Source organism: Struthio camelus, chromosome W (genome assembly GCF_040807025.1).
Source record: "Struthio camelus isolate bStrCam1 chromosome W, bStrCam1.hap1, whole genome shotgun sequence".
Taxonomy (NCBI): Eukaryota; Metazoa; Chordata; class Aves; order Struthioniformes; family Struthionidae; genus Struthio; species Struthio camelus.
The window spans coordinates 66,288,122-66,316,019 of record NC_090981.1 but is presented as its reverse complement, the minus strand read 5'-3'; the positions used below and the strand labels follow the sequence as shown (position 1 = coordinate 66,316,019).

Genomic DNA, 27,898 nt, shown 5'->3' with positions numbered 1-27,898 from the left:
GGGGTAATTAAGTTCCCACTTCATGAAAAAGCAATGGCTGCCTGAAGGGGAAAGACCCAAATTTACCCGTTGTCTCTGGGAGACTGGGTGTGTTCGGTGGCTCGGCGCTTCCAGGCCAAGGGCATTTCTGGTATGGTCTTTCCAAATGGCCACATTTCACTAGGGAGAAGTGGCGTTATTTCTGACACAGCTCTCCTCAGATGTGTTGGTCCTCTAAGCTGCAGCGTGGGGGATTTAACCAACATCATGGTGAGAAAATAGGGGTGGGCAAAGCAAGCGTGTGCTTTCGTTTGCAATCACTTTACAGCAGAGTCTGGGGATCTTTTGTAATGTGGGGTTATCACTGCACAACTTACTTATAGGGTTGCATGGCCTAAAAAATGATCCCCCCTCCCTCCCCCTTTTTTTTGGTGCGAAAACAGTCCACATCATTACCCTACTGCCTCCAAAACTGTTGGGTTTAGCTGCCTCAGAGAAATTCTCCAGCTCCTCTGATCTGATCCCCATTTCTTCTTCCCGGGCTGCATGCCTTCTCCTGTGCTTGTACCCCATGTCCCACGGAGGGGTCCCCAGTGCTAGCAAAAGGAGCTCTCCTTGTACAGCCACTGGGTTACAACATATATGAGAGAAAGAAACAAAATCTCGTATCTTATAGGGAACAACTATTAATTTTTGTTGTAATGGCAAGGCTTAGGACTAGCATTACTACAGATGTATTTATATCCTCTGTCCTGAAGAAAATATAAGTTATTCTGAGACATATGCATAAGCAGAGCTGGAGCTGAGCTAGAGCACCATGAACCGCTGGGGAGTTTGTTGCGTGAGAGCGGAGGTGGGTCCCTCTGCTACTCCCTGCACTTGGCCAAAAGGGAATGCCAATCTGAGCTCGCTTGAAAATAGGAAAACTCACCTTCCAACCCAAAAGGTTTATAGCACAGGGTGCCCTGCAGAATAAAGCAATAAGACAGCCCTTGGTCTCATTATTCAACCAGTAAAGGTATGTCACTGCCCCCCCACTATTAAACCTACTGAGGTTTAGTTCAGTTCAGAGCCACTGTCCGGTCAGAAATGAGTTTAAAAAGGGGCTTTGTCGTCCATCAGCAAGGCAAACCCAGACTACAAGCTTGGAAGAGGAGGAAAACATAAAAGAGGGCCATTGCAAGAGGGGTCCAGTGGGAGGAAATCCAGAACCAGGGGACAAGGTATTTGCTAGAGCCTGAAGGAGAGACGATGAGGTCAATCAACCTTTTTTGACCCACGCATTTGGTCCTGGGGTGGGGGGGGGGTGAGGACGGCCAAGGTTGATGTGAGAGTCAAGGAGAGCCGTGCTTGGCCCAGGAGCTACAGTTAGCTGGTGCATCTTGATTCGTCTACAGCATCTAAAGAATTAGCAAGGACCGAGCATTGGTGACAACAGAACCATTCTGGAGGTGCATCAACGGCCCAAAACGACATCCTGGAAGCAGCGTTTAGTCATTCTCCTGGGGTGGAAATGCAGGCCCTGCGGTTTGATTTTTCAGCTCGGCACGCCATAGGGAAGCTGAGATGAATTTCATGCTTGGAGAATTTTCTGCTTTTAATAATCGATCAAAAGAGAACAGTTGGGCAGAAATGCTTTAAACAGAAACTCGCTGCCTGCGGGCTCTCCAGGCCAGCTTGCCACGCTGAAACCGCTTTTAGTGACAAGACAAAGTCGAGTGGGGCACTGCCTCTGAAAGCCGGGCCCTGTGGTGTGCTGTGGCTAACTGTTAAGGGCTTAGTGCCTCCACAAGCAGGCAAAGGGGATTTCTTTAATCTTCCTGTTTGGAACATCTGGAGCCTGGACTCGTAAAACTTTCCTTGTTACTTTAACCCTTCAGGCCCTTTTTTTGGGACGCAGGGCTATGTGTAGTGGAGCGCTGAGCAGGCGGATCAGCCCAGATGGTTGGAGAAGACCTGCCAGCTCTTATTATCCAGGGCAACTGTGTAAAATCTTCTCATTTCTCAAGCACCATCTTAAAACTCCTGGGGGGATAGGGTACAACAGCTGAACACACTGAGGTATGCCCACACCATCCTTTGCTGGCAGACGGAGCGTCCCTCAGTCGTAACCATTTTAAAGCAAGTGCTAAGTCCTTATTTTATCTCTTTGCCTGGCTCAAAGCTGGTCTGACGGTGGCTACGTGGTTTCTAGTTCAGAGCTGACTCAGGTCCTGCTAACGCCTGGGAATGGGAAGCTCCAATCTGCTGGCAAAAAGCTGTTTCTCCGGTGATGAAATGATCACGGCAGCACAGCGGGCAGCTGGCAGCATGCTCCTGTTGCCCTGCCAGGGCAACAGTAGATATCCTATAATTTTTGTAGATATCCTGTAAAAGTAAAGCTTATTGAGGCTGAAAATACAGCAGAGCAGAGCACAAGTCTTTCGCTGGGAAGCGTCTTGAGCCTCAGCAGCTTGGCTCCTTGCTTGGATTGATTTTTAATGCAGTCAACCCCAACGCTCCTAATCCAAAGCCTTTTAGCTCGCAGAGGTCATGTTGAGTTCAGGAGGCAAACTTCTCACCTGGGGCATAGTTTTGTTAGAGGAAAGCAGATCTCCAGATAGGGACCTGTTTTGTTACCGGAAACAGATCTCCAGATATAGACCTGCTTGTTGCTTGGGAAATGCTGAGAACACCAGAGATGATAGGGGAATTTTGCTGTTTATAGCTCAAAAGCTTAATATTCATTCGACTCCTTCCAATAGAGATGGGCAGGCTGGTAAAACAACCTCAGTTGAAGCAATGAGGGGGCATAGCATTGTGATAAGGCAGAATTCAAAGGTCTGAGTTGGGACTGAAAAGAGGAGATGGTCAACAGGGAGAGAGCAGGAAGCCACAGGGAGCAGTATATCTCAGTCATAAGTTTCTGCTCCAGAGTTTCAGCTGTTTTTTAAAACTCTGTGCTTTGTTCTCCCCTGGGAGGCTCTGCATGGCCTGTGTCCCCTGTGTCTATCAGGGGCTCATGAGCTCCAGTGCTCTTCTGAACACTTGGGAGGCTGCATGGGTGTCTCAAGTTCATAAGCAGCACAACTGTCTTGCTCCTCCAATTGCAGGAGAAACTTGAAAATATGAGCTAAGTGCATGCTGAAGGCCCAGAGACTGGAAGGTCAAGGGAAAAAAGATTATTATGAGCTGTCTGGACTTTTAAGTCAGCCTAAATGATCAGGTTGGCAGGGCTTTGCTGGACTCTGGGACTCCTGCTACCCATCTGTGATGAGGGCTTTCTGCTGTGCCATAGCTGCTCTTTCAGTCTCAGGCTTGATGTCCCCAAGGGTAGGCGAGAACTTCTCTGCCAAACTCTGAAACCTCCTAAACTGACCAAGAGTAGAGCGTTCACGTGGTCGCGATGCGCTGTGCTGGGCTGAAGATGGGGGAGGAGGAAAGATGGGGCAATATTATATGTAGACAAAGAAGTCACACTCACTACTTTTATATTTGCTTCCATGTCCCTGAGCACCACATTCCTGCCCCTCCATGTTTTTGTTGCAGAGGTCCTCTTTCAGGCTCTCCCCAGAACCCTAAAGGCTGGCCTTCAAGCTCCGCTTTCGGGATCTGGTCTAGGGGCATGAAATCTCCCTTATATCTCCCCTGCATCTCCAAGTTATTCAGTGGTCCGTGGGTCAAGGCACCAGAGCAAGGGTTCAACAGCCTCCACTCCTCCCGCTTCTTCAGCCTTTCGGCTATGTGGTTGCACCTGAAGTCCCTACCCTGGACCCTGTGAAGAGGATGAACCGTAGACCCAGAAGCATGAAGCTGTGTCAGCCCATGAGCTAACAGGGTAGACCTAAAGGAGTATGGGCACCCTCAGTCAAGCCATTTCTGCCTCAGTTTCCCTTTTGATAAGCTGCAGCAAGAGTAGCATGGAGGACGTCCATGAGTGCTGATCACAAGGGTACCAGGTACTGACTTCACATGTGCAAAGACACCTCCAGCTTGGTCGCCGCTTCCCCCTCTGTGTGGCAAACCCGGAGTGAACCCAGCATTGACTCAGGCGCCAATACTGACCTGCGCGTTCCAGATGAGCCACAAGCTGCTTATCGGCATATCTGCCTTTGACAGCAGCTGGGAAGACTTTCCTCCAAGAACAGGAGTTGTTTATTTTAGAGGCTCCTGATCGCTTCTTCCCAACACCCTCTGCCCACCGCTGCATTCGAGAGGAAAGCCGAGTGGCTTCCCAAAGGACAATACGCCATGGGAAGGATATCTTCAGAAGGTGCATTAGTGCCGCCGCTGCTGCTGCTGCTGGTATTTGCAAAACCACCATGCCAGGAGACTTCAAAGCGGCTATGGCACCCTCAGCTCTGAGGCAGCAGGGAGGCGAAATGCCCTTCCAGTTCAGGCATGCCTTGGAGTTCGCTAGAAAAACCCACTTCTTATTAATCTGCGATTGAAACTGTAATTATGTCATTGCTCTGAACAACCCCATCGACAAGTTTAGGCATGGGAGAACCTGAACACAGGAGGCTGGCGTGTTGTGGGCTGCGCATCTCCCAGGCTGACGGCTCCCTCGCACGCTTGCTATGAAGATTAGTGGGTCTGGCAAAACCCGACGTGCGCTCCATTGTCCTTTCCGATGGGGCCAAACGCGAGCCAGGTCCCGGGAGCAAAGCTGCTTGTGTTCGGTGCCGGCTCACCGTGGCGTGGGGACTGTCCGTGTGCCCTGCTGACCCGTGGAGGATGGTGCTCATCTCCCCAGGGAATAATCAGACCCCCCCCCCCACCCCGAGGCGTCTTGGTGTGGTGACGGGGCTCACGCGACGGAGGCTGGAACACCCTGGTCCACCCTGAGGCCTGGCTTTTCCCTGGAAGGAAATGCAACGTGCTTCAGAGCATTGCTTTTCCCAGGAATGTCCGCTCCCCGGAGGTCTTCTTCAGGTGTCCCTCTTCCTCCATTAGGATCAAAAGCCTATCCCCAATCCCACGCTTTTCCCTGTTCGCGCGATGAAACGCAGGACACTCATTTCTGCTTTCTCAGATGTTTTGGACCTTATTAAATAACATTTCAAGTGCTGATGTTAATTAAAATTCCTTCTAACCGCTCCCTGCTCACCCTCTTCTTGAAACCCTTCCTTAAAAATCTCATTCATTTTTGGGACCTTCCCAAACTGAGGCACTCCATAACGAGCTTTTTTCCTACTGCTCCTCCATGCCACATGCAAAGAGTGCTAAAATGTGAAGCACCATCTGCATGCGAAGGCTTCTTCTTCATCATCGCCTTATCATTATCATTTTGCCTGTCCTTGGGGGTCCAAACTCGAGATATATGGAAAGGATCTGGATAGTATTTATCATCTCACTCATTGTTCTTTATCTGTGCCAGGAACACAAGAATACGTACTAGCGATGGATATATAACATTACACAAAAACAGTTCTTTGGCATTTGGCGTCATTACTGCGTATGTCTCTTTGAAAGATGACATTTTAGAAACTGAGCTCTCATCTGCTCTGCACGGACATTAAATATCCCGAATAATGTCTATAAATTCCCCAGGTTTTTTAGTTAGTAAGCTCTATTCTGGGTTTTTAGGCTATTGCATGTGCAGTGTATGTACCCTTTTGACGTTTCATTAGCCTTCATGGAGGAGAAGACCTCTTCCCTGCAGAAAGACTGGTATGCAGACAAAGAGAAAAATGTTAAATAATTGAGACATTCCATTAAATTTCAAAATTCCACTCAATCAAATAAGAAAAATTACTGAGTAATAGAAAATGGGGCTGGGAGAGATTGCTGAGGATCATCTAAGCCATCCCTAAACCCAAGGGCAATTTAGGTATCCTTAAACCATCTGTGTGATGGCTGTTTGTCCAACCTGTTCTTCACGCTCTCAGATGAAACTCTACTATTTTTCAGGCAATTTATTCCAGGCCTTAATTATCCCTTCAGTGGCAAATTTCCCTCTGTTATCCAGCCTGCATCTTCCTTACTGCAGTTTAAGCCCAGGACTCCTTAGTCTTTCCCCTGCGATTATGAAGCGCTTATTTCCTTTCACTCTGTAGCTGTCTTTTATGATTTTGAGGACTATTACTCTGTCCCTTCTCTGTTTTCTTTCCTCTAGACTAAACAACCCCAGATCCTTCAAGCTTCCTTTGTAAGGTATTTTCTAGTTTTCTGAGCAGTCGCTTCCAGAAGCCCTCTATTACTAATCCACCATTTATTAGTATATCATGATCTAGCATTTATGATGTATTATTTATTCAAGATAAACACTGTGCATTATTATTATTTTTTTTTAATCATTGTAGATGTTGGCCAGTTACCTGCCAATTATCACTTCACAGTGGTGGTGGATGGGAGTGCGAAAAGCAGCTATTCCCAGTAACAAATAGCAATAGGACAATACGGGCTTTTTTTATAAGATACTCTTATTCAGATCTCCAGGCCACCGCTCAGATGTGCTCGAGCGGCTGGGTCACCAAAGGATGTGAAATGCCACCAGAAGCCTGTGGTTCTTCTGAGGACTGCGTGGTTTGGGGGAACCTCTGCTTCAGTCCTGACCTGCTGGCTCCAGGGGGAAGTCACGGAGTGAAATGCTGAGATTTGTCCTGCTGGGCTTTAGGCAAAAGCTGGGGAAGGGGGGGGGTGCGAGAAGGAACCCCTCACTTTGTGTAGAAAAAGGACAATTCTAGGAATAGTGAATTCCTCTTGGGACAGTAATTTAACTGCGTGTTGTACTTCAGGCGGGGGAGCGGGTATTTGGGGCATCGGCTCTTTGAGAAGAAGGGTGTTTGGGCAGCCTCACACCTTGGCGAGATTGCACCGGAGAGACCGTTTGCCTCCAAGCCTCAGCAACCTTTTTTTTTTTTTTTTTGGTCGCTGAGCACTTCTTATCCATTTTGAAAAGATGTTTTTTCACTGCACAGGATTTTTGATAAGCGAAAGTGTTTTGTGTTATTTGATGCAATTAGCTCTGCGTATGCAGTCGACTCCACTGCAGATAAGGGCCCTGGCATTGCAGAAGCAGCATCGCCAGTGAGATAAGCCACAGCCATTTGCGCGCAGCGCGTTTCCATTTCAGATTTCCGCCTCATGGAAAAGGTCAGACCCTCCACTGGAGGAAACGGGTCCGGTCCTAGCGAAATGTGCGCAGTTAGGAATATTTTTTCAGTCGAAGAGTCGGCCTAGGGTCTTTAAAATAAACTACCAGATTGTCACGTGTGCACCGTGTGGCTGCTAAGAATTTTTTTGAATGCAGAAAGCGATTTTTGAACCAAGACAATGCATTGTGTGTGCGTGTGTGTGTGTGTGTGTGTGTGTGTGTGAAAGGTACATCTTCAGCGGCGATGTTCGTATGCATTGCAGGCTCTATGCTAAAGAGCTCCTCTTACTCCCCTGTAGATTTTAATTCAGACCATCCGATACGTGCTAAACACCTAACCTAACCTTGCCTCTGACAGCGATGCCGCCATGCTTTTTTGGCTCAGTAGTCAAATTTTCCAAACCTGCAGCAGGGAGGACGCGGAGGAGGCTTTCGGATACGACACCCAGCACCTTGGCCCTGCAGCCCGGTTTTCCCCTCCCCGCACCCGCTTCCCGAGACCTTTGCTCGGCTTCATCCCGGCCGTTTAGTTTTAATTAAAGGCCTTTATGCCTAGGCTGCCGCTGGCCAGCTGTGGGATGAACTGGGTGGTCCCTAAGCGCCGTGCCCGCCTGGTTTTGCCTCTTCCAGCCCCTTTTTTGCTGCTGCAGGTAGAGGAGGGGGAAAGGCAGCGTTGCCCCGTTTTTTTGGAGGAGGAAGGGAAAGGAGAGGAAAGGAAAAAGGAAAGCAGTGGGGGAGACGGGTGGAAACGCCGCGCCGCAGCCGCGGGGGGCAGCCCGTGGCCGCCGTTCTCCTCCCTCCGCCTCCTCCGCTCCCAGAAGAAACGGGATTTACAACCCGCACGCGTGGAGCCGCGGGGCCGGGGACGGAGCGGCGTTTCCTGGAAACGCAGCAAAGGCTCCGGGAAACCAGGCGCAGACGCGGCGAGGGCCGAGATGGGCGCGATAAAAAAGCCCTTGGCGGCAGCTGGCTCCGCCGCCGCTGGCGCGACGGGCCGGGAGGCAAGCGGGCTGGAGCGGGGCCAGCCAGCGCCGAGATCGTATCTGACACCTCCGAGGCGAAACAAAGCAGCCCGGGGACCCCGGGGAACCTGGGATGACCCCGCGCCGCAGCAAGGCCGGACGGCGCCGGCGGTGAAAAGCCGCGGGAGCAGCGCGGCGGCTACGGCCGCTCGAGGCCGCGCCGCTCCAAGCAGCGCGGGAAACGGGGTCGCGGCCGGACAGCCACCCGAAGGAGCACGGAGAGCAGCTTAAAAAAACGCCCCCGGCATGCCCAGGGATATATTTATATATATATATATATATATATATATATATATATATATATATATATATATATATAAAATATGCACGTGGGTATTCCCGGGGGGGGGGGGTTTGGCGCCCCGCTGAACCCCCCCTCCCCACCCCGCCGGTACCGCAGAAGCAATCGCAAGATTTGCAACGCGGGCATCGACAGCGAGATGCGGACCCCCAGCAATTGCTCCGGCTGAAGCCTTGGCCGGGTATTGCACGGGGCCGGGGTGGCGGCGAGGGGCAGCAGGCGCCGGGTGTCCTGCGGAGTCCCCGGCTGACTCCCCCGCGCGGAAAGCGCTTCGGTGCCGTGACGTCTGGGCTCCCTTCCAGGTCCGTCATGGGACTCCGAGTAAATCCCTCCGGGGCAATCCGATCCCCAGGACGCCGGGCACCTCTCGCTCAGGTTACGGAGGGTTTTCCAAAAAGCTCGCCCGCCGTTTAGGGCTCCGGAGTTCATTGACAGTCCTAGGCGCTCCCGCAAATTTGCACCGCTAATTAGCGGGAACGCTGCAATTCAGCCAGCCAGGCTGCGCTTGCAGCGGCACGAAACGGGCTGAACTCCTCCGCACAGGAACAAGGCCCAGCGGGGATAAGACAACTTTCCACCTCATGCAGATAACCTTGGGTTCGATTGCTATAATATACGGGGGGGGGGGGAACCCACCCCCTCCTGCCTAGTCCCCCACAAATAACAGAGGTTATATAGCAGCCGGGAGACGGTAGCAGTTTTTATTTCACGGCGCATCAAGACTCGATGACGAAATTCTGTCTGAGGCTTCAGGGAGACAAAATTACACGTTTCCCAGTAGTCCTTGAATGGCTATCAAATGTGTCAGAGTTATAAGCCAGCCTAGAGGGACTTTTTCTCCAGTAGCTCCTGTTCCAGGAAATGAGTCTGCCCCGCGCATTCCCTAAATTTGTCAGCGATCGAAGCGAGCATCTTTGTCAAAAAAAAAAAAAAATCAGTGCGTCCTTTTCGGTAAAGTTTCAAGTAGCTCTTGAGTAATTTAGGAGGTGAAATAACCACGCGGGCAAGTCTCCCATCTGTTCCTGGAAGGGACAAGCGGAGCGTTGGGAAACAGGAGCCGCTCGCAGGAGCGCTGCATTGCCGCCTGTCCCCGTGCGGCGCCGCGAGGGGTTAGGGCTGCAACATCAGCACGCAACTCAAAAGTACCGGTTATGAGTCACGTTCCTCAAGCAGCGAGCGTCGAACTGCTGGCCGGGAGGTCGGAGGTGAGGAACTGCAAGCCAGACGGTGTCTGGTCACAAACAGGGTCCCAGACGTGGCTCTCCGTTTCTGGTTCTGGGGGCTCCTCTGAAGCCTGGTTTGGCCACCAGTGACTGGACGTTATTCCTATTATCATAGGGAAATTTAGGAAGGAAGAGACTTCTAGACCAGCCGGCTGCTCAGACGGTCTTAGTAGACTATGCAAAACCAGTTTCAGACTTTCAGCCCGCAGCAAACATGACAAGGTCTCCGCAAAGGCTGCCTGCGGTCAGGAGTTACTGGTGACCCATCGGGAACCGGGGGGCCAGTGCAGGCATGGAGCAGCATGGGACCACCTTGCTGCCCAAAGATGGTCTCCGGCATGGGGCTGCAGATGTCCTTTGGCCAAACCCCCCCTACCCCCAGCAGAGAGCCAAGTCCTCCGTTTTTCCAGGCCGATGCTTGGGACCGCTCATGACCAGTAACAGTAGAGCATCAGGAACCTCAATGCTGAGCACGGGGTGGAAGTGGTGCTTGGGGACAACTACGTGGCCAGAGCAAAAACCATGCTGAGGGTGGTCCGAGCAAATCTGCAGCAGGAGATAATGGCTTTCTAGTGCTGGGGTGCACTCCTGGCCACTTTGGATGTGCCACCACTGACGGAGCTGAGAGCCCAGCCACCTCTGCGCTGGCAGGTGAAGCACATCCTTGGATCCGAGGCCGCCTGGCAGGTTTTGGGGCCACCAAATTCACCCAGGCTCCATGCTGGGGTGGCCATGCATAAAGGGATAAGCGCCGGGCCCGTACGAACCCCTCAGCCTATACAAACCCCTCAGCCATGCCGGGGAGCTGGCTGGAGGCCCAGGGAGCCGATGCGGGACAAAACGGTGCCGAAGAGCGCTCGAAGCGGTAGAGGAGCAGCCGAGCATGCTCCAGCACCTGGGAACCTTCCCAGATGCACTTCAATTTTCCAGTACAGCCCTTGAGGCTACCTCCAGCAGCTCTCACAGCGTCATACCACCTAGAGGACTCCATTTTCCCCCTTTGCCTTCCCTTCCCTGGGACGGGTCATTAGGACAAACACTGGGGTGAGGTAGGGGCAGTTTGGGAAAGGACTGGGAAAGCTACCCAGAAACAAAAATCCAAGATGAAATAAGTGACCGTGGCAGTGTTTGGGCCATGCAATGCAGGAGCAAAGTGGCCCTCGTGTCTGCGGCAGCATCTCAGGGCCAGCAGTGATGGCCCTGGGTGCCTCTCTGGGCTGGAGATGGCTCTGCAGATCTGTCACAGCATCAGTCGGTGCTCATTTTCTTAGCAGCTCGCTCGGGATTTGATGTCCACAGGCAGCTGGGCTGTTTTTCTTTCTTTTAATTGAAAAAATGGAAGAAGAAGGCTGGAGAGAGGCACGTCTGAGCCGCCGGCAGGACTGGGCCGTGGAGGTCGGGAGAGGCAGCGCCAGACCAAGTCCAGCCGAACTGGAAATATTGCAAGAGGATCCTCTTCGGCGGCGCCCCAGCGTTTCCACGCAGACGAGGAAGTCACGCTCCAGCAAAACCATAAAAAGAACAACTTAAAAAAAAAAATTCAGGCCCCCTCCCCCGCCAGCCTTCCTCCCCGTGAACTTTTTCGAACTGGGAAAAAAAAAAAAAAAGCAAAACAGGGCCGGGTTCAGCTTCAGTTCAAGTCGTAGATAAAGTTCAGCCTTGTTCTAATTTTATCTCGGTGGTTCCCACCGTTCCCAGCAGAAAGCCGCTCCACCGAAACGCCTGGGCGCCCCGAGCCCGCGGCGCCGGACCCCGCGTGCCGTGCGAAGCTCAGCCGATGCGGCCGCACGGGAAGACCGGCGGTGCCGCTGCCGCACGCTCCGGCCACCGAGCATCTCCGGCCGGGGCCACCCGGAGGATTGCCGGACGTGCAAGGGCAAATCCACGTCACATCCCGGACTTGTAAGCCTTCGCCTGGGTTTCCCCCCCCCCCCCCCCCGCTTTTCCCCCCCTCTCCGCTGCTTCCCTTAGGAACAGACCTTTGATCCAGTGCCACGCAGGCAATTAGTTAAACTGGAGAAGAGGGTAATTAGGGGAGCAATTGGGAGGAACCGGCTACGAGAAAGGAGGCTATGGGCTGCTCTGGAGGGAGAACACAGGACCAGAGGGGACCACAGACCTGCCTAGGGCATCGTCTTCATGGACCTGCGAGCATAGCCAGGAGAGCAAAGAGCTTCTTAAAGACAGTGCTGGCATGGGGAATAGGAACATCCTAACCAACGGAGCAGGGATATTTGGGATTAGCCCCCCTGAGGAGCCCCGTTGCTTCATCCAAGGGTCCCTCGGAGGCCCTCATGGGATGCATCCAGCGAACCGGCCCGGCCCTCCCTGGGCTCAGGCTTTATTTTTGCCTTTGTAGCGGAGATTTCGCTGTCATCCAAGGCTCCCCCATTGCAATAAACGACGCGTGGCTCTCGGGACGAAAATAACTGCCACCGCAGCACCGTTTTCACTCTGGTCACAGAAAAAACAGCAGTGAGATTTTGCGAGGACTATATAGGTGGACGTGCCCATGCAACTATGGTGAAAACAGTTCAGCTCTACTCCAAGGGAGAGGGGGGCGATGAGCACTTGCAATCTCTGCACGCGACACAATCGTCTTCCGAATGCTTCTCGCCCCCTTGAAAAACCAGACTGCCTCTTGTCTTTAGGAAATCAGCACAAAACTTTGCTTCCTAATACGACCCCGTCTGCTTCATTTTTGTGCTTTAAAAGAAGAGCAAGGTAGCCCTGCAAACTAGGGTTCGACTTCTAGCAATCATTGTAAAACACAGCCCTCGGGATAGAAGTTGCCTTAGCTGTAAGCCAGTACGTGCGCTATATTTCACAACCTTTGCCGTCTTTCTCTCCCCAGAGTAAGATTTTACAGCATTTGCCCTCAAACCAGTTTGTCCTAATACAACCCGCAGCCAGGTTTTTGTAACCCATCCGCTGACACACCTTTAATCATCTCTCCCTCTCCCCCTACCCCGGTTCCAACATGTTTCGCCTCCGACCCTCACCAAAACTGGGCTCTCCTGGCTTCTCCTCGCTCTGCAGCAAGTGCAAAATCGCCGCTCTCCGGCACCGGCTTCACCAAAACGGAAACTTCTCACAGGAACGCGCAACGGGAAGTTGTTGAAAAGGTCTGGGCTAATCAAGTCAAAACACTGTGTTTAAATGTTATTGCTACAGCAATGTAACACACACCGAAGTGAGATGCTTTGCTTGGTGAAAAGCTCGGGCAATTGAGGACGGAACGGAATCATGACATCTCGGCATTCCTCTTGAGGGGGACTCGGCATTTTGGTGGCATGTCCCCCGGGTACGTTCACCCTAGAAACACAGGGCAGCTGTTTCACAGTGAGGACAATTAGAGCCACTCCCCAAGAGCTGTAAGTGGCTTTTGCATTCCTGGAAATGGTTAAAGAAAGAGGGGATTTTTTTTTTTTTTCCCAGAAGGTCAGGAATTAATTTGGAGAAGTCCTGTGGTTTGCAATAGCCAGAAAGCTAAACTGAATCGTCACTTGCTGTGCAAGTCTCTGGCTTTATAATTAACGATCGCAGCGGAGGATCCAAAAGGAAGAGGCCATCTACTCTTGCCATGTGTGTTATTACTATTATTGTTGTTCTGCTTGTTATTAATGCTGTGATAGCACCCAAAGCTGAAGAGCTTGTTCCTCAACCATGGAAAAAATGCTTCTGGTGTCCAAAGAACCTACAACCATCGGAAATCAACACAGTAATTAACGGACATTATTTGCTGCCAAATGGCTTTGGCAAAAAAAATCGCGTGGTTGCAGTGAAACAATGAGGCTCAGCCCTTGCGCCAAGGGCGTTCATACAGCAGGGTATGGTGACTCATCTCCAGCACAGCGACGGTGGGACGGGGCTTGTTCAACCCGCCGGGCGCCGAGCCCCGATGAAGCGTACCAAGATCCCCCGAATGAGTCACGTCGTTACCCAGCTTTTGCCTCTTTTGAGCCTTTTGCAAGGCAAAAACGAAGGGTTCAGCCGTGTGAGGGGGGCGAAGGCTGGGTGCACGGGCACATTTTGGCCCCGTTTTCGCTCGGTTGTGCCGAGATCCCACTGGCATCTTTGCTCTAGGGTGATGGCTCCGTGGTGCCATCTCTTGCTCTGGCCAACTCCGGGCACAGTGATTCTTGGCGAGGAAAATCGCTTCCTCGCTGTCCCTGACACTAAAGAAAGAAAGCTGTTAACAAATGCAGCCCCAGAGAAGGGTTTAATTACAAAGGCAGAGCACTGGCGCTGTCCCATCCTGCCTGGTAACGTTCTGTTTTTACTTTTGCCAAAGCAATAATCATTTAAGCTACATTTCTGCGCGTGAACACGGCAGCAATGCCGTCGCATTAAGTGTGAACTCGCTTTGTCACTTAGATGGGATTTATCTTTGTTACTCGCTTTGCCGCTTGTGCGAGCATTTAAAAGCTCGGTCATTATTCACTATTAGAAGCGGAGCTGTTGGGAAAGTAAAACATCCTCGCTCTTTGCAGGTTTGCCGTGTTTTAGAAAAGCAAAGTGAACTTGCGATGATTCATGGGGTTTCTTTACTTGCTGCTCTCTGGGTTTCTGGACGCTGCTAGAGATGCACAGAAATATTCCTAAAATATTTCAGAACTGCAGCAGTGACCATCGATCTGCTCCAAAAAGTCTCATCTTTGCTACATGTTGTTTTCTCATTTAAAAAACTCCTGCTGTCCAGGAAGAAATTTGTCTCGCTCGCTGCAATACTCTCTCCTGCCTGGTTGATGCAGTGACAGAAGTCACAGGAACAGTCCAGGAGTGCATAAAAGTACCATGACAGAAACGACTCCTCGTTGAGTCGGCTTTTCAGTAGATAAGGGGAGATAACGCAACCCAGGTTATTGTTTTTCTCCATGCTGTTATCCAAATAACCTCGAGTATGGCGATCATCTGCAGAAGGACTAAACAGGCCTTTTATCTTCTCCAGCGTGAGAGTGGATACTTTCATCATCAGGCTATGGGCAGAATAGTGTCCATAGCATGAGCAATGGGCCAGAGCATGGATTTGGGAAATGGCACATGTAGACTAAGAGGGCTATAGCCTACCATGGGAAGATGCCTGGGGAGGCAACAGGAGGTCTGCAGATGCTCCTTCACTGGAGGTTTTAGAAGTAAGTTAGCCCAACGTCCCCTGAGAACAAGGCCGGCTGGTTGGTCCTGCTTTGGGCTGAAAGGGTGGACTAGCCACCCTTGCACTCCCTTTCAGCTGTGTTTTTGGCGAGTAACACCACCTGGTAGGTCACAGCATGTGATGGTTCCCCACCTCCAAGCTGTGGCTGCCTCCAGCCTTGAGGTGGCTCACAGGCTCGGAAGATTCACTCGCTGATGCCTTGGATCCCTCATGCCAGTTCGGCTGTGCCCCAATGAGCTCCAGGAAAGCCTGCTTGCAGTTTGGAGGTGTTTACTGGTTGTCACCTCCGTCCTGGGACACGCTTGCTATCTTGCAAGCCACCACATCAAATCTGCTGCCTTTCGGTGCAGCTACATCCCCAGAGGTGGGATGTGCAGCCCACCTGCCTTATCTTCAGTAAAAGACCAGCAAAGCCTCCTGCATTTTAGTGCCAGGGAGTTTTGGTCATAGCCACAGTTGATCCTCTTGACCATATATCAGTGTTGGCTCTGGTAAACAGTGAGTAGAGGGAGCTCCTGCACGGTCCTTGGGACACTGCCGATTTGCAGCTTGGCCAAGACTTCTGCTTACAGAAGTACAAAACCTGTTTGGAGATAGGGCTGCATTCCCCTGGGAATCACAGGCTAATTCCAGCACAAATCTCAGCGTGGATGTGTTTTACATTTGCATGTCCAAAATGTAGTATCGGCAAAGACAGTCATCTTCAACCAGCCCTGCATGGCAACCAGTATGCAAACCCAGGTGTGGAGCAACACCACGTCCCCAGGAAGGGGACATTGCCTGGGAGCATGGCACTGGGGAACTGCAGCAGAGACAGGCTACTGGTAGGAAATAAAATACAAGGGGTTAGGAACATGCACAGAAAGCATCTTAGATTGCTTCAGTTACTGTAAGGCTTTGGCATCTTTTCCCAGCTGCATCGCAATGATCTACGAGCGCATGCGTGGTCACGTACGGGATTTTGCAAGAGAGAGTGGCAACTTCTTAAGAAGCAGCAAGTGGATAACCTGTAATTTTCTGACGGTAGCCCGAGAACCTGATGACACATGCACAAAAACCACTTACTTCGAGCGACCTGTGCTACCAAGTGCAGGTTCCTGGGCAAGCTCATGCATTTCAATTAACTGAAAACTATTTCTAATTGACTGCAGCTAGACCGAAAAGGGTTTTCCAGAGGAGACTTCTTAGTGAAACCGCAGGCTTTCTTTTTTTAAGCAGATTGACTTCCTGCTGGATCATCCTTGCTGATTTGGGGTCGGCATTAGTGCTCAGTGGGGAGAAGCCGGCACCAGGAGGTTGCTGCTTTTGCAGCAACTCGCAGTCAGTGGGAGATGGGCAGACATGAAGTTGAGCCCTGATGGCCAGCTCTAGCGCCCAGATCTCTCTGCTTGGGGCAGGATTTCCCTTTTTGCAGCTCTCTAAGTAACGAGATGAAGTGCTGAATGTCACGGGAATAACCTGTCCTCCACGACACATGCCCGGGGTTACAGCACAAAGATGGATTTTACTAGCAAGAGGAGAGCAAATTGCTTCTTTAATAATTTACGTGGGCCATTCGCAGGGAGTCAGGTTGGTGATATGGCTGCTGTCAGAAAGTCCAGTTTGTTCCTGGAAATTTGGCTGACTCCATGCTCCAGCCAGAGAGACCAGAGGGGGCTGCTTTTTCCTGTCAAAAACAGGCAGCAGGGACTTGGTGGGGTCTGGATCAAGGCGAAAGGTTAAAACATAATAATCCATGCAACATGTTAAACTGATCTCCGCCACAGCCAAATACATGAATACATCAACGTAATCAATACAGAGGAAGGGGCCAAGAGCCAGATGCTATGTGTGCCAAGTTCACCGCAGTTCCCACATGCTGGGAAGCAGCATTCAGGGCCTGGCTCAGCACCATTTAGCTCAGCGAGAACCCAGCTCAACACTGTCCGGCCCAATGAGAGCCCAGCTCAACAAGAGTGCAGCTCACTGCTGTTCAGTCCTACAAGAGCCCAGCTCAACATCCTCTGGCTCAATTTGAGAGCTCGGCTCAATGCCGTCCAGCTCATTGAGCGTCAAGCTCAATACCATCCAGCTCTACGAGAGCCCAGCTCAACACCGTCCAGCTCAACGTAAGCCTGTCTCAATGCTGTCTGGCTCAACGTGAGCCTGGCTCAACACTGCCTGTCTCAACACCATCCAGCTCAACGTAAGCCTGTCTCAATGCTGTCTGGCTCATCGTGAGCCTGGCTCAACACTGCCTGTCTCAACACCATCTGGCTCAATGAGAACCCAGCTCAATGAGAGGCCCATTCAATGCCGTTTAGCTCAACGAAAGCCCAGTTCAACACCATCGAGCTCACTGACAGCCTGGCGCAACAACATCCAGCTCAACAAGAGCACAGCTCAACACTGTCTAGCTCAACAAGAGCCCAGCTCAATGCCATCTGGCTCATTGAGAGCCTTGCTCAATGCTACCCATGTCAGCACCACTCCTGCAGCTGAGCTAGCATGCGGGTTACGGCCCCCTACTCTCTGAACAAGGTACGAGCGTCTTGCGGTGGCTCGCACACCCCGTCTCCTGGAATTAATTTCTTTGTCAAAGAACGTGCCTCTGGGCTGAGGGCTGCTTCAGCCAGTATGCTGAGCCTTTGAAGGCTGGGCTTCCCCAAGCCTGCTGCAAACTCAGCCTGGAGACAAAAAGGCTCCTGCTGACAGCTGAAATATGGTCGCTCCTCCTCAGCCCGCACAGTCACTGCCCAGTGACACCCACAGGATATAATACCCAAAGGCTTGATACCCAAACATGGCCTCCACTCATGAGGACAAAGCAGGGCTGTTCCAGGTGAAGGGTAGCCTGCTGCTCAGCTGGTTGCAGCCTAGATTTTGCAGGCTCTGCCTTGGCTATTTCCCAGTCATTAGCAAGTGATGGCACCACCCACCTCCCATGCTTGCATCCACACCGTTGTCCCCACTATTTCCTATTCCCAGGGACAACCTTCCCCAGCAAACACTTCCAGTTAGTCTAATACAGCAAAGCAGGTACCTTTGGCTCTCCATCAGGTGCCATGGTGGCAGTGGGAGAGGAGGCTGGTCCATCCAGAGTCTCGGTGAGGAAACGCCGAGGTGAAATGGTGGCTCACCGAGCGCAACGGTCCGGGCACGTGGGGCAGCTGCTTTGCCCTGGGCTCTCGCAGGAACGGGAACAAACACCCCTGTGCGGGGTGGCAGAAATAAGAAGGCAAAGGAAATGTCCAAACATTGATTTTCATATTTATTCTGTGATCGATGTCACAATTCACCATAATAGTTGTACTATTTGTCATCCGTTTAGATGAAACCACAATATAATAAAAATGATAGTTTCGGCAAGTGAGGTTTTGCAAATATTAAACCGCAGACTTTTACAACAGCAACGAAAATGTGCAAACACCTCCCCAAAATAACGAACAATATCCCCCCAAACCAACAAAAGAAAACCCTGACGCTGAGGTATTTAGTCACGCTCTCAATCGCCACCGAAGCCGCCGGGGGCAAGGGAAGGGTTGGCCGGCGGCGGGCACGGAGCTGGGATGAGAGACACAACCTGGTACCCGCTGGCCTCTGGGACCCTCCGCGCCAGCTCCCCAGCCTCCCACCGGACCTCGAGCCCCATCCACAGCGGTGATACCCTGGGGCCTGATGCCCTCGCGCTGCCCCCCGCGTGGTGCTTAGTCCTCCTGCCGAGGCCTGCGGCCAGGCAACCCGCCGGGAGGGCAGGATCCGACCTGCTGCTGCCGTTCGAGTCAGATGCGGCTAGTTTCTTTTTTTACTTCTGCCTCCGTTCCCAGCCAAACAAAATAAAAAAAATCTCTTCAGACCACCAAAACTGATAGCACATACCAACAAAGAGATGGTGAAATGTCAAGCTTTAAACATTTATTACTCAGATGATGCATTTTATAGCATACAGTGGGTCTGGATGTTCTATAAACAAGACTGAATTGCCACAAAGAGTTATTGGCTCCCTTGTTTTAACAGTCTCTGAAATGCTGAAAATGATGATTTTTTTTTTTTTTAAATCTAGTATGGATATCTAGTCTTTATTCTCCCCCAAACCTTTTTCCTTTTTTTTTTTTTTGTTTTAAAGCGCTTAGTTTAACAAACCTGATTAAATTAAAAATGTTGCTTTTTTCAAATGCAAATAAATACATAAAAAAAATGAATTGCTAGCGTGAAGTCTGTGTTCTGCAGGACACCACAGCTCCCTTGGCTATTGATAGTTAAAACCTTTAGTGTCATTCCTCCTGAAAAATGCTAGAAGTATCACTGGGACTGGCTAATAGCTAACACCGAGAAGAGCAAAATTAGTGTGAAGCTGTAAAATACCCAGCGGGGAAATAAAAATCATATTTAAGATTTTGAGAGACTTCCAAGTGAGGGATGTTATAAAAATAAGCACGAAAATAAATCATAAGTTATTCTGACAAGTTTTCCTTCTAAGCCATCAATCATGCCAAGAATAGATACTAATTAATCTCCTTTGGGAGAAGAGGGGAACCGAGCAGATTGCTTACTTCACCATTTTTCCCCCTTTTTCATTTCACCTCCATACAAATGAGTCTTCTCCAGACAGAGGTGCAATCCCTCATGGGGAAAGGCGTGAACCACTTTGCAGAAAGGCAAAACCTTTGGTTCAGAAATAATTTTGCTAGGAATGAGGCGAATTGGACACAGTACGGGTTCTGGCAGAGGACTAACCACTGCGTGGCTCGGCATACCGTGAAGCTGCTCTTCATCTGAGCACCTCTGTAAAGGGACAGTGATTCGCACACTCACGTCCACCAGCCCAAGGTTTGGCCTGACACGGTTTTGGCCCAAGGAGGATAGTCTCCTCCTGGCTGATTTAGCAGTAGGGGGGCAATATCTGAAGCCCCCCAACCAGGTACACTGAGAAGCAAAGAGCAAATCTGCTTAATAACTGATGAGGAGATGTACGCGGTGGCTTCATACCTTCAAAAATCCACTTGATGCACCTTACAGAATTATACTCTTTGGCGACCTTTTCTAAAGAATGCCAAAAAAACAGAAGAAAGCACTCAACAATTTCTCTAGGTGTTCTCCTCAGGCATCACCTACAGAGATAAGTGAGACTCCCCTAATCCTACTGCACCAAAACAACTCTTTTAGGAGGTGTTGCCAACGCGGCGTGCCTTCCCCAGTGGGCGATACTGGCACCAGTGAGTCACTGGCGACATTTTCCCCTTTGGACGCAACCTTCAGGCGTGGCCGCTGGATTCTGAAACCAAATCCAAGGAGAAACCTCAGACCAGAGGCAATACTGGAGGGGAGTCACTTGTTTGCAATGGTTAATGACACCTTACGTACGCTGGCTTGTCACCGATGAACTTAAAAAAGATATGATTGGCAGCACAGACTTTCACGAAAAAATACATTTTTGGTCAACATTTAGATTCTTACGCATCAATGGAGCAACCGAAGTACTCTATTACGAAGCAGTTAATGTCTGAATGAACGTGTGTTAATGAAATGCTGGAGATAAATCACCGACATTTAAAAAGGACAGATTTCACATAAGAAGAAATTCTTAGATGCTGCCTAAAGATTGGGAGAAATCCCAGCACTGAGGCTTCATGGCCCGAATCTGGTCATCTTGGGTTACGGGACTGCACCTCAATGGCAATCTCAACTACAGGAAAAACTGAATAAACCCTCATGCCTGGCAGCGGGGAAGCACTTAAGTAGAATTATTGTCATGAGGCTTGCACTTTGCCTCTGAATGCCTCCTAATGCAGTGCCGGGTGAAAATTCAGGTTTTAGAAACAAAATCTCCAGCTCTTCTCCAGGCTTTTTTTTTTTTTTTTGTCTTCTTTCACTACATTCAGAGATCAAATAAGGGGGAGAGTGGAAGAGGGAAGCTGCAGAATCCACAGTCCTGACTGCTCCATGGTTCAGGAAGAGGAGAACTGGCAGCCGCCAGAGGATTTACTGCCCTAGCTGGTTGCTGGTAGGCTCTCTGGCACACGTACCTGTCAGGCTGTGCCTGCATTACATTTTTCTGTACTTTAAAAAAAAAAATCAAGACAAAATTGTTTTTAAGGTCTTCTCCCAGGGTCTGAAAAAGTAGCAACAACTGAATAGATACAGCTCCTAATTAACGCTTTAGACTGGCTGTGTCTAATTTACAGGAAAGCAGGAAAGGCCAAAAGCAAAGGACGCAATCCTGATCCTCACAATACTGATGGGTTTTGCTGCTTTGATGAAGTTCAGCTTCCCAGAGATATTTACTGTCAACCAGTCTTGCCTTTTGACAGCAGAACTAATGGAGCTGATCTAACACAAGTGGCTGTCTTCACCATGCTAATCCCCCAGGCATCTCTGGCTGATGCTACAACCTAGAAATTAGTCTTTCCAGAGATGTCCAGCACGTTAGATTATTTTGCTACACTCCTGATAGACATGAAAATTGGAGTTTCTGTTCCCTGCAACATTTTCTCTGGCTTCATGTATGGATTAGAAGAGGTATCAGCAGACAATCAGATGAAAAGTTCAAATAGTACTGAACCATAAAACACAGATTCTCTCCTCCTGCAGCGTTTTCTCTGTCGGAAATTTCTGTCCCTCAAATTCTGCCATGTACTGCACGAAAGCTTCTCCCCATTACAGACAGAGCAGTATCTTCATATGGCACCCTAGGAGATACCGAACATCCAGAAAAACCTGGCCGAAATCTTGGTTCTTTTCAGTAAGCTGGCAGAAATTCAGCATCTCTGTTGGAAAAATAGGTTTAGTGGTGGAGTTCAGATCCTGACTGTCTGGAGCTGAGCGCCTGGCTCGGGTCTGCGTTCAGGCAAAGCCATGCTCCGCTTCCATGGGGTGGAGAGAATTCCCTTCTTACCAAGGCAAAGGAAAGTACATTGAACAATAGGAAGAAATGGAGAGAAAGAATCGGAGTATACTCCAACCACACATGTATGTGTTTCAAGCCCTCATCCAACCACAAACTGTCTTTGCAGCTTTGTGTGTCTTGTAAACTCTGAAATTCCTAAGTGGGTTCCTAGACCTGCAGTGACACTGAATTCAGGTAGGTGCCACAAGCGAATCTTTGCTGCATGACCCCCTCGACCGGTGATCAGTCAGATGGGCAAGATGGGATGGCGGGGTTATGACTTCCCTTGCTCGCCTTCCACCGTGTAGATCAAAAAAAGGGAAACTTTCACCCCCTAGCTCTGTTAGACTTTGTCAAAATAAGCACCAGAAGTGATTTAGTAAGTAAAAGCATCGATAAAGAAGCAAATAAGGAAATTACCAAGTCCTGACATTTCCTGGTCACTCTTCAGGAAGTGAAGTCATGGCTTGGCAAACCCCTCCTGACCAACAGAGAGCTGCCGAAATGAGCAACTTCAAAGCATGTCTCAAACACAGGGCTAGAACGGGTCTCCAAATCCAGAAATAAATCCAAATGAGTTAACAGGACTTAGAAATCTGGTTGAAGTTAGTCTGAGCGCAAGCAATAGGCACCAGGCTTTCACCCCTCCTAGAACATATCGCTTGCCTCGTGCTACACATGACAGGACCAGATCCTGCAACCTGCTGAACATCTGCTTCTCCAGTCCATATTGCTGGGAGTTTAAGGCATCAGCCTGCTGCAGGCCCAGAGTCGTGGGAAGTGTTTGGAGGGCAGCTTTGCTCTTCTCAGAAATTACAGACTTTGGCCAGAACAGAGACTTCATAAACCAAACACACAGAAGCTGCCAGTTCTCTGCCCAACTTGCGGAAGCTTTGGGACTAGTGCTCATCTCCCCAGCCTCCTCTAGCCCTCGCCCTCGCTCCTCGCCGTTGGCACTCCCTGCGCACTGCCACCCTCTTAGCACGTTCCCATGCCATGAGACTCGCTCCCTCCAGGACGCGCTATCAGTAAGACTACGCAGACAGCTCCACGTTCGAGCCGCCACCGCACAACGCAAATCTAGAAACACCAGGTAGGAAATTCAGCTACTTAGAAGCTAGGCTTGAAACCTGTATTTTTGGCTTTTCTTTATGCCATAAGCGTCTCGTCTTCTCTTTACCAGTTTCCAAAGAAGAACATCAAGTCTTCATTTTTTTCCCTTGCCCTGTACATTATTCGGCCCAACTATAACAGGCCTGGTTTTAAATGTATAATTACAACCGTGACAGTAATTACAATAAAGCACTCTTTCGACAGAAACAAAAAAATTACAAAAAAAAAAAATGGATTACAGTTTAGTGGATGAGGGATGCTGTGACTTTAACAGCAAGAGCAAACAGCCGCAGGGCTCCTGTGTTTCTTGGAGTTACCAGCTTGGAGCAGACAGTTTTCCTTACTCTAATAGGTTACTGGCAAGATAACTGTGGCTACGGTACTTCTACAGTGGCTTTTGGACTTCTTCAAAATCCTCCTTCCACTTTCGCATCTTCACGTAAACCATTTCTGAGCTCACGTGACAGTGTCACTTCCACGTTTCCAAGTCGATCGCAACTGTCCGTCCCAAATAAAATAAAATAAAATAAAAACGACTACGAAAAAGAAAACCCAGTGCAAATACAAATCCGTCCTACTCTCAGATCCGGTTTTGGAGGGGTGGAGGATAGAAGGAGCGGAGGTGGGGACAGAAGGTCGAAGACAAGAGGAGGGGAGAAGAAAGAATGAAAGCCTCGCTCGACAAAAGCCCTCGATTGCCGGCGTCTGGCGCAGTGCGTGGCTCGCTTTGTCCGCCCGGGACATCTGCTGCATGCTGTCTCCCGCCGGCTGGTGAGGGCAAGCCGGGAGAACGGCGTGCAAACAATACGAGCCCGCACTTCTCCTCGCTTTTCAGCTCCTCCGTGTCCTTTCTGCGGCCAGACAATAACACGGCGGGACGCGCTGCTGCTTGAGCAATGATTTCATAAAAGAAACCCGAAGACAAAAACGCGGCAGGGAAGAGGGGTGGCACTCGGCGACACGGCTGAAAAGAAACATGCTTCTCCCTCTCCACCCCACGAACGTATTCTTAAGCATGCTGGGGGTTGTCTCCTTAGGTATGGAAATCGGAAAGGTCCTCGCTTCCCGCTCTGCTGCGATCCCGTTGCCTTTTAAGGTGCATGTCTTCTGCTCGCCCCCCGTCCGCCTGCCCTCGCCCGGCGCCTCAGGCCGTCAGTTTTTGGATGGTCTTGTTGTAGTACTGCGTGATGGTGGGTGTCAGCGGGTTCCAGGTGTTGGCGTGCAGCTCGATGACCTCCAGCAGCAGCGAGCGCGTCAGCATGGACTCCGAGGGGCACAGCATCTTGTCGCGGGCGATGGCCAGCAGCTCCGTCATCATCTCGGGCAGCTGCTCCTCCAGCAGTCGGCCGGTGCTTTGCAGCTGCCGGGAGAGACGGGGCGAAAGCCGTGCGTTAGCGTGCAAGTCGCCGCCCCGGCTTTCATTAGAGCTTAGTTTTACACCTCTGCCCAGTGTGACTCGGGTGGCAGCTGGGGCTTGGCGCGTTGGGGATGGAGCAGGGGACGGGACAGGGAAGGGTGAGGCTTGGCTGACGGGAGCGGGACCCTCTGCCTCGCGGGGACCCTCCTGGGTTATTAAAGGGGGAGGACGAGCGCCGAGCTGCAGGCGGGCATACGGCGCCGCTGAAAAAGCAACGCTGGCTGGAGAAAAGCGGCAGCGGAGCTACAGATGGTGCGGTGGTTGCTGGCGGCTAACAACTCACCGGCTTGTGGATACCGCACCGAGCTGCCTCCAGCACTAATGGGGAAATATTTACGTAGGAGAGCTGTTTTCCCCTCCAAAACAGCCACTTTTTAATATGGCCTTCAGTTCCTCACCCGCGTTCAACCTCTGGGAGTGCGATGGAAGTGCCGGTGCCACCGGCTCACCTCGCCCTGCCCTGCGCCCGCAGCTCAGCCCCGCTGCGGAAGGGTTAAGTGCAGACACGACAGCGTGACCCACATGTCGGGACCCCCAAGGCGCGTGTGCGGAGAGTTGCCCGGATTGCCCATAACCTGCCGAACAGCAGCAACCGCTTTACTTAATGTTATTGCAGCGGCCGTCAGGTTTTGTGCGGCAAGGCTCAGTCTGAGGACTCGGCTTGAACCTGCGAAGCGGGAGGCCGGGCCGCGGCTTCGCTGCAAACGCCTTCGTTTGCGGGCGCACCGGAGACGCGGCCGGACCCGCGCGGCACGGGCAGGCCGGCGAGGTCTGCTGCGCCGCCGTCTGCGAGCCCCAACGCCCCGCAGCCTCGGCTTTGCTCGGCTCAGGCGTGGTTAAGACGCCGTCGTTTCTGCAAAACAACCTCCACCGCAGCGTGCTCTCCCGTGTATTGCCAAGCGCCGTACATTAAGGGCGAGGTTTTCAAAAGCATTCACACCGGGCCTCCCCTCCGCTCCTGTAGGAGGGAAAGGTTCAGCTCCCGTTGACTTCAAAGGCAGCAGCGCTGGCTGCTTTTGAAAAATCCCACCTAAAATCAAGCTATTGTCAAAACAAAGTGCAGGCTGTGATGTGGTATTCCTGCCTTTTACCTGCTCCTTCATTTGCTCGCTGATTCACAGCTGCCAGTGACTCGCAGTCATTAATCTGAATAAGCAGGGCTCTCCCGTATGCGTAACAACCTGCCCTTTGCACAGCGAGGAGATTTGCATTTCTACCTGTCGCACCTTTTCTCTGAGGGTAGCCAAGCGTTTTTAAGGCAATCACTCCTCGGAGCGCCTTCGCGGAGCAGGGTAAGGCTTGGACGTCTCCCCGCAGTGGAGGAAATTAAACTTGAGAGTGGACAGCGATGGGTCCACCATCACACAAAGCCTGTGGGGTACCGGGATTTGAAAGCAGATCTCCAGAATGTCCTAGCCTTAAAAATGCAAAAGCTTCTTTTCAGCTCCCTGTCACTTTGCTGAATTTCTACCATTCAGGCTGCAATTTTGCCTCCTACTTCCACCAATCTCTTTACGAAAAGTACCTATATCCCCACGGGCCAATCACTTCCAAAAAGCAAAGCTAATGAACCTGAGCAATTGCCTCTGTGTTATATTTCTATAACCGTTTCTCGGCAAAGGTGCTATTGAGCACGGCAAAGCCATCTGTGTGAGCTACTGCAACTGCATGGCAAAGGCAGCGCCATGGGGCGGCCTTTGTTCCAAAACGGGTATTTCTGTGCTTAAAAACCTGCAGGCTGACATTTGAAGGAACCAGGATATTATTTTCCCATTTCACCAGCTTAACGTCACTGCAGGAGCTGGAAGCCAGAGTTTGCTACGCAGGACACTTGCGTCGTATGGAGGTATAAAATAGAGTAAATCTAGCTGAACTGAAAGAAAGTTGTGGGACTCTTGAGTCTAATTCCCTGTCTTGCACTCCTCACCCCACAAGAAGTCATCCATAAACATGTAAGCCACCAGGCTAATTCTGGAATCAGCCTCCCATACATAAACCTGTTTTGACTGCAGTTACCTTTGTGATGACATCCCAGCTACCAAATTTAGGCTGCATCCATTTAAAACAAGGGAAATAATAGAGAATAGAGGCCACAAGACTTTTGATGACTGCAGGGAACTCAAATACTTGATTTTACAGCTCATCTGGGTGAAAGCTGGTGTTGCTATTTTCAATGGATCTATAGGAGAATTTCATTTCCATTGCTACGTCTTTCAAACAAAGGCATGCTTCCCTACCTCCATGGAGCAGCAAAGGACAGCGTCTTCCTTCACATCCTGAGATTGCAACAACTGCAAAAGAGAGAAAACAGAGGTGGTGACTGGACTTGTGCGACCTCCTCCTCCTCCCTTACAACTTTTCTTCCACCTCTTAACCCAGCTTGACTTTCGCCACTTCCACAAGAAAAGGACGGAAAATCAGAAAGAAGGGAACAAAGAGGTTATAAAAAAATTACGACAAACAGTGACAACATGCAGGGTAAGGGGTGTATCACTGACATGTCTGCTGCTGAGAGTGAGCAAGCAGAGCAGAACATAGGTAATTTAGATTAATAGCTTTCAGGGTAAATTTTATTCAGAACAATATTTTTCTCCTGTGGTAGGCAATGAGAAAATGCACTCATTTCACCTATACAGCCGCTAATATGCCATCCTATGACAATATTAAAGCAGTAGAGCCTAGAGAAGCAGCTGCTTCCAAGTGAGCCCTGTCCCACACTCCTGAACCTCTCATTCCCAGTAGGGACCTTCTTCTAACAGCCAGAAAATTTCCTGGTGGGAAAAAAAGCATTACTTCCAATGCACTGCACTAATACAGCTCCTTCTTGACTGATTATATATTGCTGCAAGTGCAATGGCTCCAGTGAAACTATTACATCTTAGGTGCTTAGGATGGTCTCACCCCACAAGCCCCAAAATCATGAGTAAGAGCCCTCAAAACTGGTTCGAAAATAAACTCTTTTTTCATAAAACATGTTTCTTTATATTCACCTTTGTTTCATGGGTTTGTCATGCATATGAAGATACACTTTCAAGCTTTTTGCTAAAACCACAAGAGATAAAGCATAGCTGTTCTGGTTATTTTTCCAAAAGATAAAAATGGAGATTCTCACTTAATCAGCCAACAGTGAGCTGGAACGTTATGAAAAAACACTGTATCATGAGACCGCTGATAAAATCACAGGTGCTGGCAACACTCTTACACTAAACACATGAAGTTAGAGCTGCTTCCACTCCATCAGTCTTACAAATCAGTTTAACTTTTGCACACTCCCAAGTTGGACCTTCATAAAGTCAGTCCTCCATCACCCATGATGACAAGGGCTGTGCGACTCTGCGTAATGGGAAAACTATTTCCAAACATGGCGGTCTGGAGTCTGAGGGCATCTAGGACTTTTTGAAGAGCCAGCCTGGGTCCAGAAGTCGTATTGGCGTTGTCACGTACCACTGCGTGTGAGCTGAACAAGCCCTGCTAGACCAGAGCCAATCCATACCGGTACTGGGGAGCTGAACGTATGCTCTAAAAACGGACAAAACTGACTTCATCAGTATCTGAACTTCATCAGGGAAAGCTAAGCTTTGGAAAGCTGGTTCCACTGATTAAAAAGTGGCCACATACAAAATTGATCAGTGTAACTAAATTTGGTCTGAAGTCATACCTTTTAGTAAAAATAACAGTTCTGATTCTCAGCCTTCTGCTCTCTCTTTCCCATTCTCCTCTTTTTCATCTTTCCTTTACCGTTCAA

The 27,898-nt window shown here is 50.3% G+C and overlaps 1 protein-coding gene across 20 annotated transcripts in view; it reads right to left on the bottom strand.

Moving 5' to 3' along the window:
* Positions 1–17,995: 17,995 nt before the first annotated feature.
* Positions 17,996–27,898, bottom strand: part of LOC138060891 (CBP80/20-dependent translation initiation factor-like) — a 212,696-nt gene continuing 202,793 nt past the window's right edge. For all 20 annotated transcript variants that reach the window (XM_068925331.1, XM_068925327.1, XM_068925333.1 and 17 more), the window contains 2 exons: positions 26,391–26,444; positions 17,996–24,096 (listed from right to left, as the gene is read on the bottom strand). In XM_068925331.1, the coding sequence (XP_068781432.1) occupies positions 23,881–24,096; positions 26,391–26,444 (270 nt within the window). In that variant the 3' untranslated portion in view covers positions 17,996–23,880. The remainder of the gene's footprint in view (positions 24,097–26,390; positions 26,445–27,898) is intronic.